The 18,197-nt window shown below is 43.0% G+C and overlaps 1 protein-coding gene across 5 annotated transcripts in view; it reads left to right on the forward strand.

Moving 5' to 3' along the window:
* Positions 1-7,745: 7,745 nt before the first annotated feature.
* IMMT (inner membrane mitochondrial protein) overlaps positions 7,746-18,197 on the forward strand; it is a 42,755-nt gene continuing 32,303 nt past the window's right edge. Inside the window, exon 1 of one of the 5 annotated variants that reach the window (XM_027555520.1) lies at positions 7,746-8,035. In XM_027555520.1, coding sequence (XP_027411321.1) covers positions 7,991-8,035 — 45 coding nt within the window. In that variant the 5' untranslated portion in view covers positions 7,746-7,990. The remainder of the gene's footprint in view (positions 8,036-18,197) is intronic. The other 4 variants (XM_027555518.1, XM_027555516.1, XM_027555519.1 and 1 more) reach the window with 4 other exon arrangements.

An 18,197-nucleotide genomic window follows, 5' to 3' on the forward strand; every position in this document is an offset into this window, starting at 1 on the left:
TAGGAAAACTAACCTGGGCGGAGTCAAGAAAGGGAGTTAGAAAAAATGAATAAAGGGACGGTCAGATCTACCTTTATTGAATGTCTTCTATATGCCAGGCTGTCCTCCAGCGCTGTAAAACAAGTGTCTATATTATAGTGTTTGGCATATAGTAGGCTCTCAATAAATTCTTACTGAGCATTTAATTGATGTATTTAAGTACCACCGCATTTGAAACATTTTCTTTTTGCTCATTTCATTCAATTTATTTGAGGATACAGTGTATCCTCCCAAAGTTGGTATGCTGCTGCTGCTGCTGCTGCTAAGTCGCTTCAGTCGTGTCCGACTCTGTGCGACCCCATAGACGGCAGCCCACCAGGCCCCGCCGTCTCCAGGATTCTCCAGGCAAGAACACTGGAGTGGGTTGCCATTTCCTCCTCCAATGCATGAAAGTGAAAAGTGAAAATGAAGGCACTCGGTCGTGTCCGAGTCTCAGCGACCCCATGGACTGCAGCCTACCAGGCTCCTCCGTCCATGGGATTTTCCAGGCAAGAGTACTGGAGTGGGGTGCCATTGCCTTCTCCCAAAGCTGGTATATGTTAGGCTAAATGGATAGGAAATAAGGGCACTATTAGAAATGTTTAAAAATTGAATTCCAGCTCTAATAAAATCAATGTAAATATCAAACATACATACACACACCCTTTTTTTTCCTCTAATCAATAGCACTGTCATTTGATAGAACAGCATCTCAACTCTTTCTGAACAATTTACATTCCTTATCTTATTCCTGAGAATTACTGATCACACATTAAAAAAAAAAAGTTTCATTCAAACAGAAAATAAACAACTCTCTCCCATCCTCGTTGTCTAAGATACTTGAGTCATATACAATATATGGCACTATTTACAGGCTTCCCCCAGGGCCTCAGTGGTAAAGAATCCACCTACAATGCAGGAGACACAGGTTCAATCCCTGGGTGGGAAAGATCCCCTGGAGAAGGAAATGGCAACCCACTCCAGTATTCTTGCTTAGGAAAGCCTGTGGACAGAGGAGCCTGGCAGGCTACAGTCCATGGGGTCGCAAAAGCCAAACACGACTTACTAAAGAACAGACCAAAAATACACGGCAGATAACCGACCCACAGTGCATTCAAAGTTAAGGAAAGAAGGCTTTTGGTTGAGGTGATCAGGGACAAGGAGATGGAATATAATATGGATCTTAAAGAATGGGAAGGATTTTAACAAGAGCAAGGTCACTGTTGGTGGTAACAACACCAAGAGCTAAGGTGAAAAGAGAGGGAGCCAAGACAGAGACACACAGGATTTATTTAGAGCAGTGGCTTTCAAACTTTTTGGTCTTAGAACCTCTTTACATGCTTAAAAATTGAGGACCCCAAAGAGCTTATAATTATATGGATTATATCTATTAATATGTATTACATTGGAAAGTAAAACAGAAACTATTTATTTTGCTAGTTTCTTACTGCTTTTATAACAAGTTAACTCAAATTTGGTGGCTTAAAGCAACACAAGTTTATTATCTTACAGTTCTGTAGGTCAGAAGTCCAACATGGGCTTCACAATGCTAAAATCAAGGTATCCAGGGCTGTGTTTCTTCTAGAGGTTCTAGAGAAATTTGTTCCATTGCCTTTTCCAGGTTTTAGAGGCTTACTGCCTCCTTCCATCTTAAAGCGACATCACTCTGACTCCTGCTTTCATTGTCATACTTCCTTTTCAGCCTCACCCTCCCGCTTTCCTCTTTTCATTCCTAAGGACCCCTGTGTGGACATTTGGTCCATACAAACATTCCAGAATTATCTCAATCCCCATCTGAAGATTCTCAACTTAATCACACCTGAAAAATTCTTTTTTCGCCATGTAAGGTAACATATTCACAGGCTCTAGGGATTAGGCAGAGAAGGCAATGGCACCCCATTCCAGTACTCTTACCTGGAAAATCCCATGGACGGAGGAGCCTGGTAGGCTGCAGTCCATGGGGTCACTAAGAGTTGGACACGACTGAGCGACTTCCCTTTCACTTTTTACTATCATGCATTGGAGAAGGAAATGGCAACCCACTCCAGTGTTCTTGCCTGGAGAATCCCAGGGACGGGGGAGCCTGGTGGGCTGCCGTCTATGGGGTCGCACAGAGTTGGACAAGACTGAAGCGACTTAGCAGCAGCAGCAGCAGCAGCAGGGATTAGGACAATGTGGAGATAAGTATTCTGCCTGTTGGTCTTACTACTTTATTACAAAACAATTATAGGGATTTTCCCGTCAGTCCAGTGGCTAAGAATCTGTTTCCACTGCAGAGGACAGGTTAGAACCCTAGTTCAGTTCAGTTCAGTTCAGTTGCTCAGTCATGGATGACTCTGCGACCCCATGCACTGCAGCATGCCAGGCTTCCCTGTACATCACCAACTACTGGAGTTTACTTAAACTCATGTCCATTGAATCAGTGATGCCATCCAACCATCTCATCCTCTGTTGTCCCCTTTCCTCCTGCCTTCAATCTTTACCAGTACCAGAGTCTTTTCAAATGAGTCAGGTCTTCGCATTAGGTGGCCAAAGTATTGGAGTTTCAGCTTCAGTATCAGTGCTTTCACTGAATATTCAGGACTTATTTCCTTTAGGATGGTCTGGTTGGATCTCCTTGCTGTCCAAGGGACTCTCAAGAGTCTTCTCCAACACCAGTTTGAAAGCATAAATTCTTTGGTGCTCAGCTTTCTTTATAGTCCAACTCTCACATCCATATATGACTACTAGAAAAACCACAGCTTTAACTAGATGGACCTTTGCTGGCAAAGTAATGTCTCTGCTTTTTAATATGCTGTCTAGGTTGGTCATAACTTTTCTTCCAAGGAGCAAGTGTCTTTTAATTTCATGGCTGCAGTCACCATCTGCAGTGATTTGGGAGCCCAGAAAAATAAAGTCTATCACGATTTCCCCATCTATTTGCCATGAAGTGATGGGGCCAAATGCCATGATCTTCATTTTCTGAATGTTTGGTTTTAAGCCAACTTTTTCACTTTCTTCTTTCAGTTTCATCAAGAGGCTCTTTAGTTCTTCGCTTTCTGCCATAAGGGTGGTGTGATCTGCATATTGGAGAAGAAAATGGCAACTCACTCCAGTATTCTTGCCTGAAGAATCCTGTGGACAGAGGAGCCTGGTGGGCTGCCATCTATGGGGTTGCACAGAGTTGGACACGACTGAAGTGATTTAGCAGCAGCAGCAGCAGCATCTACATATCTGAGGTTATTGATATTTCTCCCAAGAATCTTGATTCCAGCTTGTGCTTCATCCAGTTTGGCGTTTCTCATGATGTATTCTACATATAAGTTAAATAAGCAGGGTGACAGTATATAGCCTTGACATACTCCTTTTCCGATTTGGAACCAGTCTGTTGTTCCATGTCCAGTTCTAACTGTTGCTTCTTGACCTGCATACCAGATCTCTGGTAGGGAAACTGATATTCTGCATGCTGATGTGGTGCAGAAAAAAAATTATAAATCTGTTACATATTAAAAAATATCTTAGGAAAAGTATTTCAAAATTAATGAAGACTTCCCTGGTGATCCAGTGGCTAAGACTCTGTGTTCCCAAAGCAGGGGCCCAGGTTTGATCCCTGGTTAGGGAACTGGATCCCATACGCCACAACTAAAAAATCCTGGTTGCCACAACTAAGACCTGACACAAACAAGTAAGTAAATTAAAAAAAAAAAATTAATGAGAAGAGTGGCATTGTTTAACCTTTTTTCAAGTCTCTGCAAGGTCTGGTTTAATAGAAAGCTGGATTTTGAAATTTGCTTATGCATTCAATTTGTTGTGGTATCACCTGTCACCTAGTGTCTGGAAAAACTCTACAATTATGAATAACAAGTAAAAAACAGCAAATATCTAGAATTATGAAGGTTGTTTTGATTTTATGGACCCTCTTTATGGGTTTCAGTTTCACCAGGAGTCCTGGGCTACCACTTTGAGAACCTCTGAGTTAGTTATATTTCAGTTTCTCTGGGTTTTAGGGTAGACAAGAGGCTGATGAGCTTGAATTGCTATTGTTGCTATCTTGATCTACCTACGGTGGCCACTTTGAGCCATAAAACATGAATACAGGCTGGAAAAGTACTCTGAGACATTTCTTAAGGATCTTTGAATTGCCAGTGGGAGTCGCCTAAAGTTTTGAAAGAGGGAATGAATTAAATTTCTAAGTTACTTTAGGAGAGACCATTTTAAAGCAAAAATAAAAAAATTTTACATTGCACGTGGAAGATGAGGATTAAGGACTTGGTTAAACTAGAGGTTAGGAAACTACAGAATTGCCAGTAGTGGGCAGGGATGGAGTGGAGAGGTTGTGGTGGCAGTTCAAGCATAAAATTAATTTAAAAAAAAAAAAATGGGAGCTGCTCTGGAAGCTGTTAAGTGATAGCAGTATGAAATGGTGTAATATAATTACAAAAGTACTCTGAAAAGCAATGAACCTATACAAAAATAAATAATTACCTGGTTTTAGATAATTTTCAAATCTATTTCTCTACTTTATAAATGGGATTTGGTAGCATTAAGACTTGAAAGTACTTTGCAAATGCAACAGATACACAAGTTTAGTTTCCACTATACTGTGATGGTAAGATCATTATTACTACTAATAGTATTGAATATGTTGCTCAATATTTAACACGTGTTACCTTTATTTTCATACTGTTCATGGGGTTCTTGGCTAAGATCAAGTGGCTCAGATGGTAAAGCATCTGCCTGCAATGCAGGAGACCGGGGTTTGATCCTTGGGTGGGGAAGATCCCCTGGAGAAGGAAATGGCAACCCACTCCAGTACTCTTGCTTGGAAAATCCTATGGTCAGAGGAGTGTGATAGGTTACAGTCCATGTGTCTCAGAGTCAGACACGACTAAGCAACTTCACTTTCACTTTCATGGGGTTCTCAAGGCAAGAATACTGAAGTGGTTTGCATTCCCTTCTCCAGTGGACCATGTTTTGTCAGAACTCTCCACCATGACCCATCTGCTTGGGTAGCCCTACACGTCATGGCTCATAGTTTCAATGAGTTAGACAAGGCTGTGGTTCATGTGATCAGATTGGTTAGTTTTCTGGAATGCAAAAGTAGGAAGTCAAGAAATACCTGGAGTAACAGGCAAATTTGGCCTTCAAGTACAGAATGAAGCAGGGCAAAGGCTAATAGAGTTTTGCCAAGAGAACACACTGGTCATAGCAAACACCCTCTTCCAACAACACAAGAGAAGACTCTATGCATGGACATTACCAGATGGTCAATACCAAAATCAGATTGATTACATTCTTTGCAGCCAAAGATGGAGAAGCTCTACATAGTCAGCAAAAACAAGACCGGGAACTGACTGTGGCTCAGATCATGAACACCTTATTGCCAAATTCAGACTTAAACTGAATAAAGTAGGGAAAACCACTAGACCATTCAGATATGACATAAATCAGATCCCTTACGATTATACAGTGGAAGTGAGAAATAGATTCAAGGGATTAGATCTGATAGAGTGCCTGAAGAACTATGGACGTAGGTTTGTGACATTGTACAGGAAGCAGTGATCAAGACGATCCCCAAGAAAAAGAAATGCAAAAAGGCAAAATGGCTGTCTGAGGAGGCCTTACAAATAGCTGAGAAAAGAAGAGAAGTGAAAAGCAAAGGAAAAAAGGAAAGATATACCCACTTGAATGCAGAGTTCCAAAGAATAGCAAGGAGAGATAAGAAAGCCTTCCTCAGTGATCAATGCAAAGAAATAGAGAAAACAATAGAACGGGAAAGATAGAGATCTCTTCAAGAAAATTAGAGATACCAAGGGAACATTTCATGCAAAGATGGGCACAATTAAGGACAGAAATGGTATGGACCTAACAGAAGCATAAGATATTAAGAAAAGGTGGCAAGAATACTCAGAAGAACTATAGAGAAAAGATCTTCACGACCCAGATAATCACAATGGTGTGATCACTCACCTAGAACCAGACATCCTGGAATGTTTAGTCAAATGGGCCTTAGGAAGCATCACTACGAACAAAGCTAGTGGAGGTGATGGAATTCCAGTTGAGCTATTTCAAATCCTAAAAGATGATGCTGTGAAAGTGCTGCACTCAATATGTCAGCAAATTTGGAAAACTCAGCAGTGGCCACAGGACTGGAAAGGGTCAGTTTTCATTCCAATCCCAAAGAAAGGCGATGCCAAAGAATGCTCAAACTACCACACAATTGCACTCATCTCACATGCTAGTAAAGTAATGCTCAAAATTCTCCAAGCCAGGCTTCAGCAATATGTGAACCATGAACTTCCAGATGTTCAAGCTGGATTTAGAAAAGGCAGAGGAACCAGAGATCAAATTGCCAACATCCTCTGGATCATCAAAAAAGCAAGAGCGTTCCAGAAAAAAAAGTCTATTTCTGCTTTATTGACTATACCAAAGCCTTTGACTATGTGGATCACAATAAACTGTGGAAAATTCTGAAAGAGATGGGAATACCAGACCACCTGACCTGCCTCTTGAGAAACCTGTATGCAGGTCAGGAAGCAACAGTTAGAACTGGACATGGAACAACAAACTGGTTCCAAATAGAAAAAAGAGTATGTCAAGGATGTATATTGTCACCCTGCTTATTTAACTTATATGCAGAGTACATCATGAGAAACGCTGGGCTGGAAGAAGCACAAGCTAGAATCAAGATTGCTGGGAGAAATATCAATAACCTCAGATATGCAGATGACACCACCCTTATGGCAGAAAGTGAAGAAGAACTAAAGATCCTCTTGATGAAAGTTAAAGAGGAGAGCGAAAAAGTTGGCTTAAAGTGCAACAGTCAGAAAACTAAGATCATGGCATCCGGTCCCGTCACTTCATGGCAAATAGATGGGGAAACAGTGTCAGACTTTATTTTTTGGGGCTCCCAAATCACTGCAGATGGTGACTGCAGCCATGAAATTAAAAGACGCTTACTCCTTGGAAGGAAAGTTATGATCAACCTAGACAGCATATTAAAAAGCAGGGACATTTCTTTGTCAACAAAGGTCTGTCTAGTCAAGGCTATGGTTTTTCCAGTGGTCATGTATGGATGTGAGAGTTGGACCATAAAGAAAGCTGAGAGCCAAAGAACTGATGCTTTTGAACTGTGGTGTTGGAGAAGACTCTTGAGAGTCCCTTGGACTGCAAGGAGATCCAACCAGTCCATCCTAAAGGAGATCAGTCCTGGGTGTTCATTGGAAGGACTGATGTTGAAGCTGAAATTGCAATACTTTGGCCACCTGATGCAAAGAGCTGACTCACTTGAAAAGACCCTGATGCTGGGAAAGATTGAGGGTAGGAGAAGTGGACGACAGAGGATGAGGTGGTTTGGTGACATCACCGACTCAATGGACATGAGTTTGAGCAAGCTCCCGGAGTTGGTGAAGGACATGGAAGCCTGGCGTGTTGCAGTCCATGGGGTTGCAAAGAGCTGGACACGACTGAGAGACTGAGCTGAACTGAACTGAATCTTCCTTAAGCAGGATGACTCCCTGAAGGGCTGCGAAACGAAAGGAACACGCAGAGACCACACCATTGTTTACGTAATTTTCGGCAAATCCATTTCTTTCTACGAAATATCCAGCTGACAGAAATGGCTGAGATGGTTTCTTGCTTAAATTCTCGACGAGTCACACCTGCCCGGTTCCAGGGCGGACCAAAGCCTGAGTTTCCGATCCACTGCCAGCCCTCCCGTTTACCTAGCAATCTACATTTCGGGTAACAGAGCCGACTTCTCAGAGCGACCCGGAAGGAGAAATCTCCCTTTCCGCCTGGAAAGGGCCCACCCTCTTCGAATGGCCGGGACCCGAGCAAGACGGGGCTGCGCGTGCGCAGTCGTTGGCTGCCCTTCCGGTACGCCCGGCGCGGAGGCGGCACGGACGCAGGCACGCACGGACGTACCGTGTACCCTACACGCGCCGCCGCCCTATCTCCCAGTTACACCCGCAGCGGAGTCAGCCCAGTAAAGATGCTGCGAGCCTGTCAGTTATCCGGCGTGACCTCCACCGCCCAGGTGAGGACGGGGGCGCCGGGAGACAGCGCTTGGTGAACTGACTCTCGCCAACCAGCGGAAAATAAGGGAGGCTTTGGCTTTGCCTAGGCCCCAGACAGAGGCGTGTCTCCGGGCCGCCCTTATCGCGAGAGTCCTGGGTGGGCCCGTGAGGCAGTTAATTCGGGAGTTAGGTGGACGGGAATGACTGGAGGATTATTGCTGAAGCGGGATGGGGCGTGGAGAAGAGAAGGTGGCGGGGAGGCGGGTGTAGGACGGGAGGCACGGCTTTGGGGACGTGCCATCCAATCAGCCCCTCGCTGCCTCAGTCTAGGACCAATCGAGGCTGCTGGCGCCCGGGTCGCCGGTTGGGCGCGTAAGAGGTTTCGCGGATCCAGTGGTTGAAGGTCGACGGGGGGAAAACTACATTTCCCAGCGGGACACGCATATTCTTGGCTTGTTGCACCTTAAGGAGGTGCCTGGACTGCTAGAGACCGAGTTTTAGGGGTCAAGGTTGTAATTATCCAGGAAGGACTGCCTTTCTTTTCGTAGCTGAGAACGCCTCTTGAGCTATTCTTACTCTGAATAAAAAACAGAGTAAGAGTTAGAGCTTCTAGAACTCGAGGAAGGTTAAGCGCCTGACCTTGTGCTCGTTTCTGAGATTAGCCTGAGGATCTCTGTCTCTAGGTGCTAGGACAACTTTGGCAGACGTCCAAGGAGTTACCTTTATTTCTGCATAATTATCACAGTAATTTTGGAGAAGGAAATGGCAATCCACCCCAGTATTCTTGCCTGCAGACTCTCATGGACAGAGTAGCCTGGCAGGCTACAGTCCATGGGGTCGCATAGAGTCGAACAGGCCTAAGCGACTAAGCACACACATCAAAGTAATTTACTGAAATTTAAAATAGTAAACTTACTTCCATTGCTCACAATGGAAAGAGAATTGGTATTTTGGCAAAATGTGGAATTTACAAAACAGGTTCTGTGACTTGAGCAATTGAGCAAGGTCCCTGGACTCAGTGGGTTAGAAAAGTCAATTTTTTCCCCCCCAAGTTTGCTTCTCTTCCATTTCCTCTTTCGTTTCCAGGGTAAGAGAAACAGGCTGTTCCGTAGGAAAGTGGAGTGTGTATTAGTTTTCTACTGCTGTGTGTACATAGCAGGTAGCACAGATGGAGCAGCCTAAAACAGCACCCATTTATTACCTTACTGTTTCTAAAGGTGAATGGTTAGGGTTATCTGCTTGCTGTCATAAAGGGGTCCAGATGTGTCCCTCTCATTTGGAGCTCAGGGTCCTCTTCTAAGCTCCTTCAGTTTGTTAGCAGAATTCAGTCCCTTGCAGCTGTAGGGCTGAAGTCCCTGTTTTCTTGCTAGCTCTCACCTCACCTACCTGGGGGCGGCCTGAAGTTCTTTGCCACAAGATTCTCAGAAGCAGATTATAACATAGATGTTTACTTTCTTGCAGGCTACCATGAGCTTGTGTCTCAGACTTTAATATCTCTTCCCTTTTTATGATTTCCAGACCTAGGTTTAAAAGGCTTATGTGATTAGGGCAAACCCACCTGGATAAATGCCTTTTGATAAATCAGGTCAACTGATGAGAAACCTCATTACATCTGTAAAATCCCTTTTGCCTGTACAACTCTAATCATGGGCTTAACCACTGGGGACAGAGATCGTGGGAACCATCTTAGAATCTGGGCTACCAAAATGCCCAAGTGGGCCTGGGAGTATGCAGGAAGCAGAGCAAACTTTCAGGGCAAAACTGTAGAGGTGTATCTTTGGGGTCCTCCTTTCAGGCCCACTCTTCCTTGTTTTGCCCAAAGGTTACAGCATGGTTGTCACTGATCTATCTCCTCAGTCTACCCTAGGGTCAGTTCTTTACCTTGTTGTTAACAAAGGCCTTTAAAAAAGCACATGGACTGGACCATGCCATGCCCTCCAGTGACATCCCATCATATCACAATAAAATCTCAACTCTTTACCTATCCACAGGGCTATTCATGATCTGGCTCTTTGCATATCTTATTTTTTTACTCTGCCTCATTCTGTTCTTCTGATTACCTTTTCATTTGCTGTTTGCCCTGAAGTCCTCCCACACATCTTTGCTTAGCTCACTCCATTCAGATATTTTCTTAGATATCACTTTTCTTTCAGAGAGGCCTTCCCTATCTAAGACACCTCTGATCACTTTCTCCTTCTTTGCATCACTCTGGAACCTACCCTTACCCTACTTGGTTTTACTTTGTAGCTCTTATACTTTCTGACATACTGTGTATTTATTATGTGTTTTCCACATTAAAATGGAAACTCCTCAAAGGGACTGTATATCAGTACTCATAATAGTCCCTAGCTCCTAATAGATGCTCAGTAAATAAACATGTCACAAGTGTGACATGTTTGACTGAAAGATTAATGTGTTCTGTGACTTTTTCTTGATTTCCATAAGAGGATGTTCAGTTCAGTTCAGTCGTTCAGTCGTGTCCAACTCTTTGCGACCCCATGAACCACCGCATATGCCAGGCCTCCCTGCCCGTCACCAACTCCTAGAGTCCACCCAAACACGTATCCATTGAGTCCGTGATGCCATCCAACCATTTCTTCCTCTGTCATCCCCTTCTCCTCCTGCCCTCAGTCTTTCCCAGCATCAGGGTCTTTTCAAATGAGTCAGCTCTTTGCATCAGGTGGCCAAAGTATTGCAGTTTCAGCTTCAACATCAGTCCTTCAACATCAGAACACCCAGGATTGATCTTTAGGATGGACTGGTTGGATCTCCTTGCAGTCCAGGGGACTCTGAAGAGTCTTCTCCAACACCACAGTTCAAAAGCATCAGTTCTTCGGCTCTCAGCTTTCTTTATGGTCCAACTCTCACATCCATACATGACCACTGGAAAAACCATAGCCTTGACTAGATGGACCTTTGTTGGCAAAGTAATGTCTCTGCTTTTTAATATGCTGTCTAGGTTGATCATAACTTTCCTTCCAAGGAGTAAGCATCTTTTAATTTCATGGCTGCACCGTCTGCAGTGATTTTGGAGCCCAGAAAAAGTCAGCAACTGTGTTGATGTGACCTCCCTCTAACCAACCTCCATAGGTTTTAGAACTTCTCTAGAGAAACTTGGCTCAGATGGTAAAGAATCTGACTGCTGTGCTGCAGACCTGGGTCCATACTTCGGTTGGGAAGATCCACTGGAGAAGGGAATGGCCACCCACTCCAGTATTCTTGCCTGGAAAATTCCATGGACAGAAGAGATGGTGGGCTATAGTCCATGGGGTCACAGAGAGTCAGACACAACTAAGTGACTAACACAAAAAGAGAAACAGAACCCACAGGATGCGTATATAGATAGACTTATTATAAAGATTTGACCCATGCAGTTGTGGAGGCTGTCAAGTCCAACATCTGTAATGGAGGCTGGCAGGCTTGATATGCACATACCCAGAAGAGATGGTCCATTTTCAGTCTGAAGGCTGGCAAGCCAGAGACCCAGGAAAGCTGATGGTGCAGTTTTGGTTGAAGGCAGTCTGCTTGAGAATTGCCTCTTGCTTGGGCAGACTGGACTTTTTGTTTTATTCAAGCCTTCAGTTGGTTGGATGAGGCCCACCCACATTGTGGAAGGCAACCCACTTTATTTGTAGTTCACTGATTTAAATGTTGATCTCGTCCCAAAACACCTATTTTGACATATAAAATTAACCACCTCAGCTGACTCTGATTCTCAGTGTCTGGAATTAGTCATCCATGGGGGTATTCAGCAGGAATGAATTGCTCTTTCTTTCCCAGAATGAGCTTCAGAGCTCTGATTCTTCCTCACTTGCCAGACCTGACACCATCCATCTTCTCTTAGTCTCAGGACTGCATGGCCAGGTCCAACCTTTTTTGAGGTGGACATGGGGTTTGGAGGACCCGGGCTTTCAGTCTAGCCTCACCCTCTCCCAGACTATAAATTTGGGAGTGGTCACTGCATATGCATTGATCTTAAAAGAGAAGGAGACATTATTATTCTTGAGGATTGACTAAGCTAATTTATTTAACTTAAGACCAAGTTTGATAGCAGGGCTAGTTTAGGACTGAACTTGTGTGTGGATATTTTTAGCTATCATCTTTTAGAATTCTTTCTTTTCACTAGGATAATAAAACAGTGTTGCTCAGTAATAGATGTAGGTAGCGAGGTGTACATGGTAGAAAGTTTAATATATGATGCAGCCTGTTTGCTTCTATGGATATTAGAATCTTTTTTTATTCATTTTTATTTCTCTAGATCAGTTGCTTTCAAACCATTTTGAAATACATTTTACATTGTGACTTAGAGTACATGATTGAGAATGTATAGGTAATGTATATCCACACATAGATGCAGAGGAAACTAGGGAAATGTCACCTTCCTGCTTCTGCCATACTGATGAATATCTGCCATTTCTTTATCATAACTGAAGAGCCCCTTTTCTCCTAGATCTAGAATATGAATTTACTGAGAAATAATGCTACTTTCATGTCAAATTTACTGTATTTTTGTGTGTGATATATTTTAACCTTAATGCATGATTCCTATATAATATTTTTAGTTAACTATAGAAAAAGTTGTTGCGTATTAATCTGTATTTCAAATGTAGAACTGGCCATTAATATCTGGATGTCTTTTGTTTGTGTGGGAAGAATTCTTATGACAGATTTCAAAAATATCAGTTACAGCTACCCTCTAGTCTAAAAAGGAAAACTGCAACCTCCAAATAGGGTTTATATGAGGGGCCTTGTATTACAGTCTCTGTTTCCAGGATTGTGGTTTCCTTTTCTATGTTTACTGTAGTTTGGTAGGGCTAAGGAATTAGTGGTCTGTATCAAAGCATCACATGAAAATTGTGTGTTTTATCTCTCCTTTTGTTTGTTTGTTTTGTTTGCTAAAATCATATTTTTATAGGTTGGAAGTAGCAGCACTAACCTTACAACATGTATTACAAATTTATATGTCAAGGCAAATTGTTTTGAAACAGCAATGTCTTTTCTATATTGTTGCTTATTATTAATAAAAGGTATTCCAGAATTAAGAGGTGTCCAGTATCTTTTGTGTTAAAGTTAGGATATTTAGTTTGTATGAATAAAGAGAGAGTTTAGTCTGGTGCTTAAGAAAGTTTTGGAGGTAGACCTTGGATTTGGCAGTGGTTTTTTTTTTTTTTTTTTTTTTGAGAAGGCAAGAGAGATTCTTTACACAAGTGAATCGGATGCTTTTCTGTCCATGTGTTCCCTAATCACACCATCACGGAAATCCAGCCAGCCAGCCACCATCGTTTCGCTCCTTTTCTGTTCTCTACATTTTGAACGGCGAGTGAGTGAGAGAGTCTTTAAATGGTTTGAGAGGAGTTTGGAATGTCGTGGGACCATGGTACTTTTCAGCCATGGATGAATGTGACGGCTTCTTTTGTCCGCTTCAGCGTTCAGGCCGCTTCAGCGTTCAGGGTTATCCCGAACTCCCCCTGCCGAGTGAGGCCTGTGTGTCGCTGTGTGCTGGAGGACACCGTGCTGTCCACATCTTGATCTTGGACTGAACAAAACCACCGTTGGGAGTGTGTTCGGTTGCTTGGCTTCGTTTCCTTTCCCTATGGCACTCACCTGACTGTCCTGTCCACTCTTGGGATCTTTCATCTCCCCCTCCCCCTCAAGGCAATCGGGTCCTTTTCTTTCTCCTCCTGCTCCTCCTCCTCCTCCTCACCCTAGTTTCTCCCCGTCCCTCCACACACACACAAGTCCCACTCTTCTCAAATGGACGTCTAACTGACTGCCAACGTTTTCTTTTTTGGCAGTGGTTTCTTAACACAGGACACCAAAAGACACAAGATAAATTTGATTTCACAAAATTAAAAAATTTTTGCATCAAATGACACGAGAATGAAAAGAATAGGAGGGAATGTTTTCAAATCATATAACTGATGAAGGTCTAGTATCCATAATATGTAAAGATTTCCTACAACTTAGGAACAAGAAGACAACCCAAATAAAAAATGGGCTAAGGACTTAACTAGACATTTATCCTGGGAAGATGTATAAATAGCCAACAAGCACTAGAAAAGAGCTCAAAATCCTTTGACATTAAGGAAATGTAAATCAAAACCACAGTGAAATAGCCACTTTGTAGCCAACAGGATGGTTCTGATAAAAACAGAAAATAACAAGTGAGGATGTGGAGAAATTGGAACCCTCATACTTCACTGTGGGAGTGTAAAATGGTCCAGAGTTAAACATAGAATTACCATATGACCCTGCAGTTCCACCCCAAAGAACTGAAAACAGGTATTCAAACAAAAACTTATAGGTGAATGTTGATAGCAAAAGATAGAGACAGTTCAGATGTTCAGCTGATGTCTAGATAAACAAAATATGGTATATCTATACAACAAACTAGTTCATTCAGTTTGAACTAGTTGCAAACTAATTTCACAAAAAGAAATTAAGTACAAGTTACATACATGATACATGTGACAACATAGGTGAACCTTAAAAACAAGCCACAGAAGGCAACATATTGCATTATTCCATTTGTACCAAAAGTCCAGAACAGGCTCTGTAGAGCCAGAAGGTAGATAATTGCTGCCGGGAGCTAGGGAGAAGGGAATGTGGGGAGACCTGATGGTACAGGAATTTATTTTGGGAGTGATGAAACTGTTCTGGAACTAAATAGTGGTGATGGTTGTATAGCATTGTGGATGTACTAAATGGCACTGACATGCACTTTAAATGGTGACTTTTATAAATGAATCTTACAGTGCAGAGAAAAAGCACCAGGTAGTTGGAAATGACCTGATATATGAAATGTGTGCATGCGTGCTCAATCATGTCCAACTCTTTGCCACCTTATGGACTGTAGCCTACCAGGCTATGAGATTCTCCATCTGTCTATGAGATTCTGTCTATGAGATCTCCATCTGTCTATGAGATTCTGTCTATGAGATTCTCCAGGCAAGAATACTGGAGTGGGTTGTTGTGCCCTCCTCCAGGGGATCTTTCTGACCCAGGGATCCAACCCATGTCCCTTACATCTCCTGCATTGGTGGTGGTTTAGTCACTAAGTCATGTCCGACTCCCACGACCCCATGGACTATAGCTTGCTAGGCTTCTCTGTCCATGGGATCCTCCAGGCAAGAATACTGGAGTGGATTTCCATTTCCTTCTCCAGGGGATCTTCCTGAGCCAGGGATTGAACCTGGGTCTCCTGTGTTGCAGGCACATTCTTTACCAACTGAGCTACGAGGGAAGCCCTCCTGCATTGGTAGGCAGGTTCTTTATTACTAGTGCCACCTGGGAAGCCCTCCAGGTAGATATCTAAAGATAGATAAATAGATGTGTGTGTGTGTGTAATATTAAAAGTAATATAACGTAGTAAACTTGAAGTCGTATCCATTGGCCAAAATTGGGACAATTTGAGTTTTTAAACAGATAATAATTGCAGCTGGTTTAAATCCATCAAAAGTGTTTAAATCTATGAGTTGGTAAAGATCCTGTTTTGGTTTGTGGTAACTACATAAGGCACCTTGAGCTTGGGGTAAAAATTTATTGCCTCACTCAGTTCTGGGGGTTCCCTGGCTTCAGGTGGCCAGTTTGGTCAGCATCCCTTGTGAGGCTATAGTCAGGCAGTGGCTAGGGCTAGAGTCATCTCAGAGGCTTCCTCACTTCCATGTCTGACAGTTGATACTGGCTGCAACTGAGACCTCAGCTGGTGCTGTTGGCTGGAACACTTACATGTGGGGTTTTACATGTCTGGACTTCCTCACTGTTGGTGGCTGGGTTCCCAGAGCAAGTGTGATGAGAGGCAGAGCCAGGCAGAAGCTGTGTTCCCTTTATGTCCTCCTGGTTTCAGATGTCACAGAGGATCACTTTCACTGCCCTTATTAGTAAATTGATAACTTAGGCCTGTCCTGGTTCCAGGGAATGGTGCATAGATGTCAGTTTGATGGAGGATAGCGAGTTGCTGGTGGAGAAGGCGATGGCACCCCACTCCAGTACTCTTGCCTGGAAAACCCCATGGACGGAGGAGCCTGGTAGGCTGCCGTCTATGGGGTAACACAGAGTCGGACACGACTGAAGCGACTTAGCAGCAGCGAGTTGCTGGAAGAACTAATATTACAGGAAGTATTACTGTAGTCAGTTTTGGATAATATGGTCTGCCCTGTAGCCACAGCAACTCACATCCCTCCCACATGCAGATGTGTTCACAACCTTCCTTAGAACCCTCCAGAACCTCATCCCATGACAGCATCAGACTTAGACTAATAGACCAGGATCTTGTCATCAAATCAGTTCCCTTTGCACAGAAAACATCTTGGATGTGATCCCCTGGGTGCAGTTCCTTAAGTGCTTTTCCTTTCAGTCTAAAGACCTGTAAACTAAAGAGACAAGTTATCTGTTCCCCATGTGTCCTATGCACAATATAGTGTGACACTCCCATCCCAAAAGGCAGAAAAAAAGAGACACACAGCATCACTGTTCGTAACAAATGTCAGATCTATCTGGCATGAGTTGCTGCTTGCTTAATTAGGACTTAGTCCTTCTGCTTGGGAATGTTTCTCCTTAGCTCTTGGGCTCCTTAACCCTCTGGGCTTCAGGTTTCACTCCTTACATTATCCTTCCTATTCTAGAAATGTAGCCTGTTGGCAGCCGAATTGTTTTCTCAGACTTATGTCTGTTTGTAGACGTTCTGGAGTCCAAAAACTTCAATTCATTTTGTACTCTTTCCCCTTTAGTCCAGGCTGGCCTGTTTTTCATCTTAGTGACTTTGTGGGTTTCTTTTGGGTCTTGCTGGGGTTTTCTCCATTAGACAAAAGCCACACCCATAAATCTGACTAGGATAAGCTGTTCTCCATTTTAGGCTCCCTGTGAGGCTACTGTGGTCTGAAACCCTTTAAGATTCTCAGCAGTCCTGTTGTTTAATGAAAGGAATATGGGTTGCATACTCTTAAGGCTGTCCTTAGCGAGCCTTTTCTCAGTGTAAAAAGTTCTATGAGGAGCACCTCCTGAGATCTTTCTGAGGTCTTAAAGGATCTTTGCTAACTGGAGAGGCTGAGAATGAGAAACAGTATCACTTTTTAACCCACCAAGTACTGGGTCCTTTATATTTTCTTCAAATTTTGCTTGCAAGCTAAACAGTTTTTTTGGTTTATGTTTTAGAAGCTTGACTCTATCCTTATTATACTCTGCTGAAAGGAACCAGTTGGCACTTGAGAACATTCTGCTTGATACTCTGTCTAGCTAACACCCAAAAAAGATGTCCTTTTCATTATAGGGGACTGGAATGCAAAAGTAGGAAGTCAAGAAACACCTGGAGTAACAGGCAAATTTGGCCTTGGAATACGGAATGAAGCAGGACAAAGACTTAAGAGTTTTGCCAAGAAAATGCACTGGTCATAACAAACACCCTCTTCCAACAACACAAGAGAAGACTCTACACATGGACATCACCAGATGGTCAACACCGAAATCAGATTGATTATATTCTTTGCAGCCAAAGATGGAGAAGCTCTATACAGTCAGCAAAAACAAGACCAGGAGCTGACCGTGGCTCAGACCATGAACTCCTTATTGCCAAATTCAGACTGAAATTGAAGAAAGTAGGGAAAACCACTAGACCATTCAGGTATGACCTAAATCAAATCCCTTATGATTATACAGTGGAAGTGAGAAATAGATTTAAGGGCCTAGATCTGATAGAGTGCCTGATGAACTATGGAATGAGGTTCGTGACATTGTACAGGAGACAGGGATCAAGACCATCCCCATGGAAAAGAAATGCAAAAAAGCAAAATGGCTGTCTGGGGAGGCCTTACAAATAGCTGTGAAAAGAAGAGAAGCGAAAAGCAAAGGACAAAAGGAAAGATACAAACATCTGAATGCAGAGTTCCAGAGAATAGCAAGAAGAGATAAGAAAGCCTTCCTCAGTGATCAATGCAAAGAAATAGAGGAAAACAACAGAATGGGAAAGACTAGAGATCTCTTCAAGAAAATCAGAGATACCAAAGGAACATTTCATGCAAAGATGGGCTTGATAAAGGACAGAAATGGTATGGACCTAACAGAGGCAGAAGATATTAAGAAGAGACGGCAAGAATACACAGAAGAACTGTACAAAAAAGATCTTCACGACCCAGATAATCACGATGGTGTGATCACTGACCTAGAGCCAGACATCCTGGAATGTGA

Source organism: Bos indicus x Bos taurus, chromosome 11 (genome assembly GCF_003369695.1).
Source record: "Bos indicus x Bos taurus breed Angus x Brahman F1 hybrid chromosome 11, Bos_hybrid_MaternalHap_v2.0, whole genome shotgun sequence".
In the NCBI taxonomy this organism is placed as follows: Eukaryota; Metazoa; Chordata; class Mammalia; order Artiodactyla; family Bovidae; genus Bos; species Bos indicus x Bos taurus.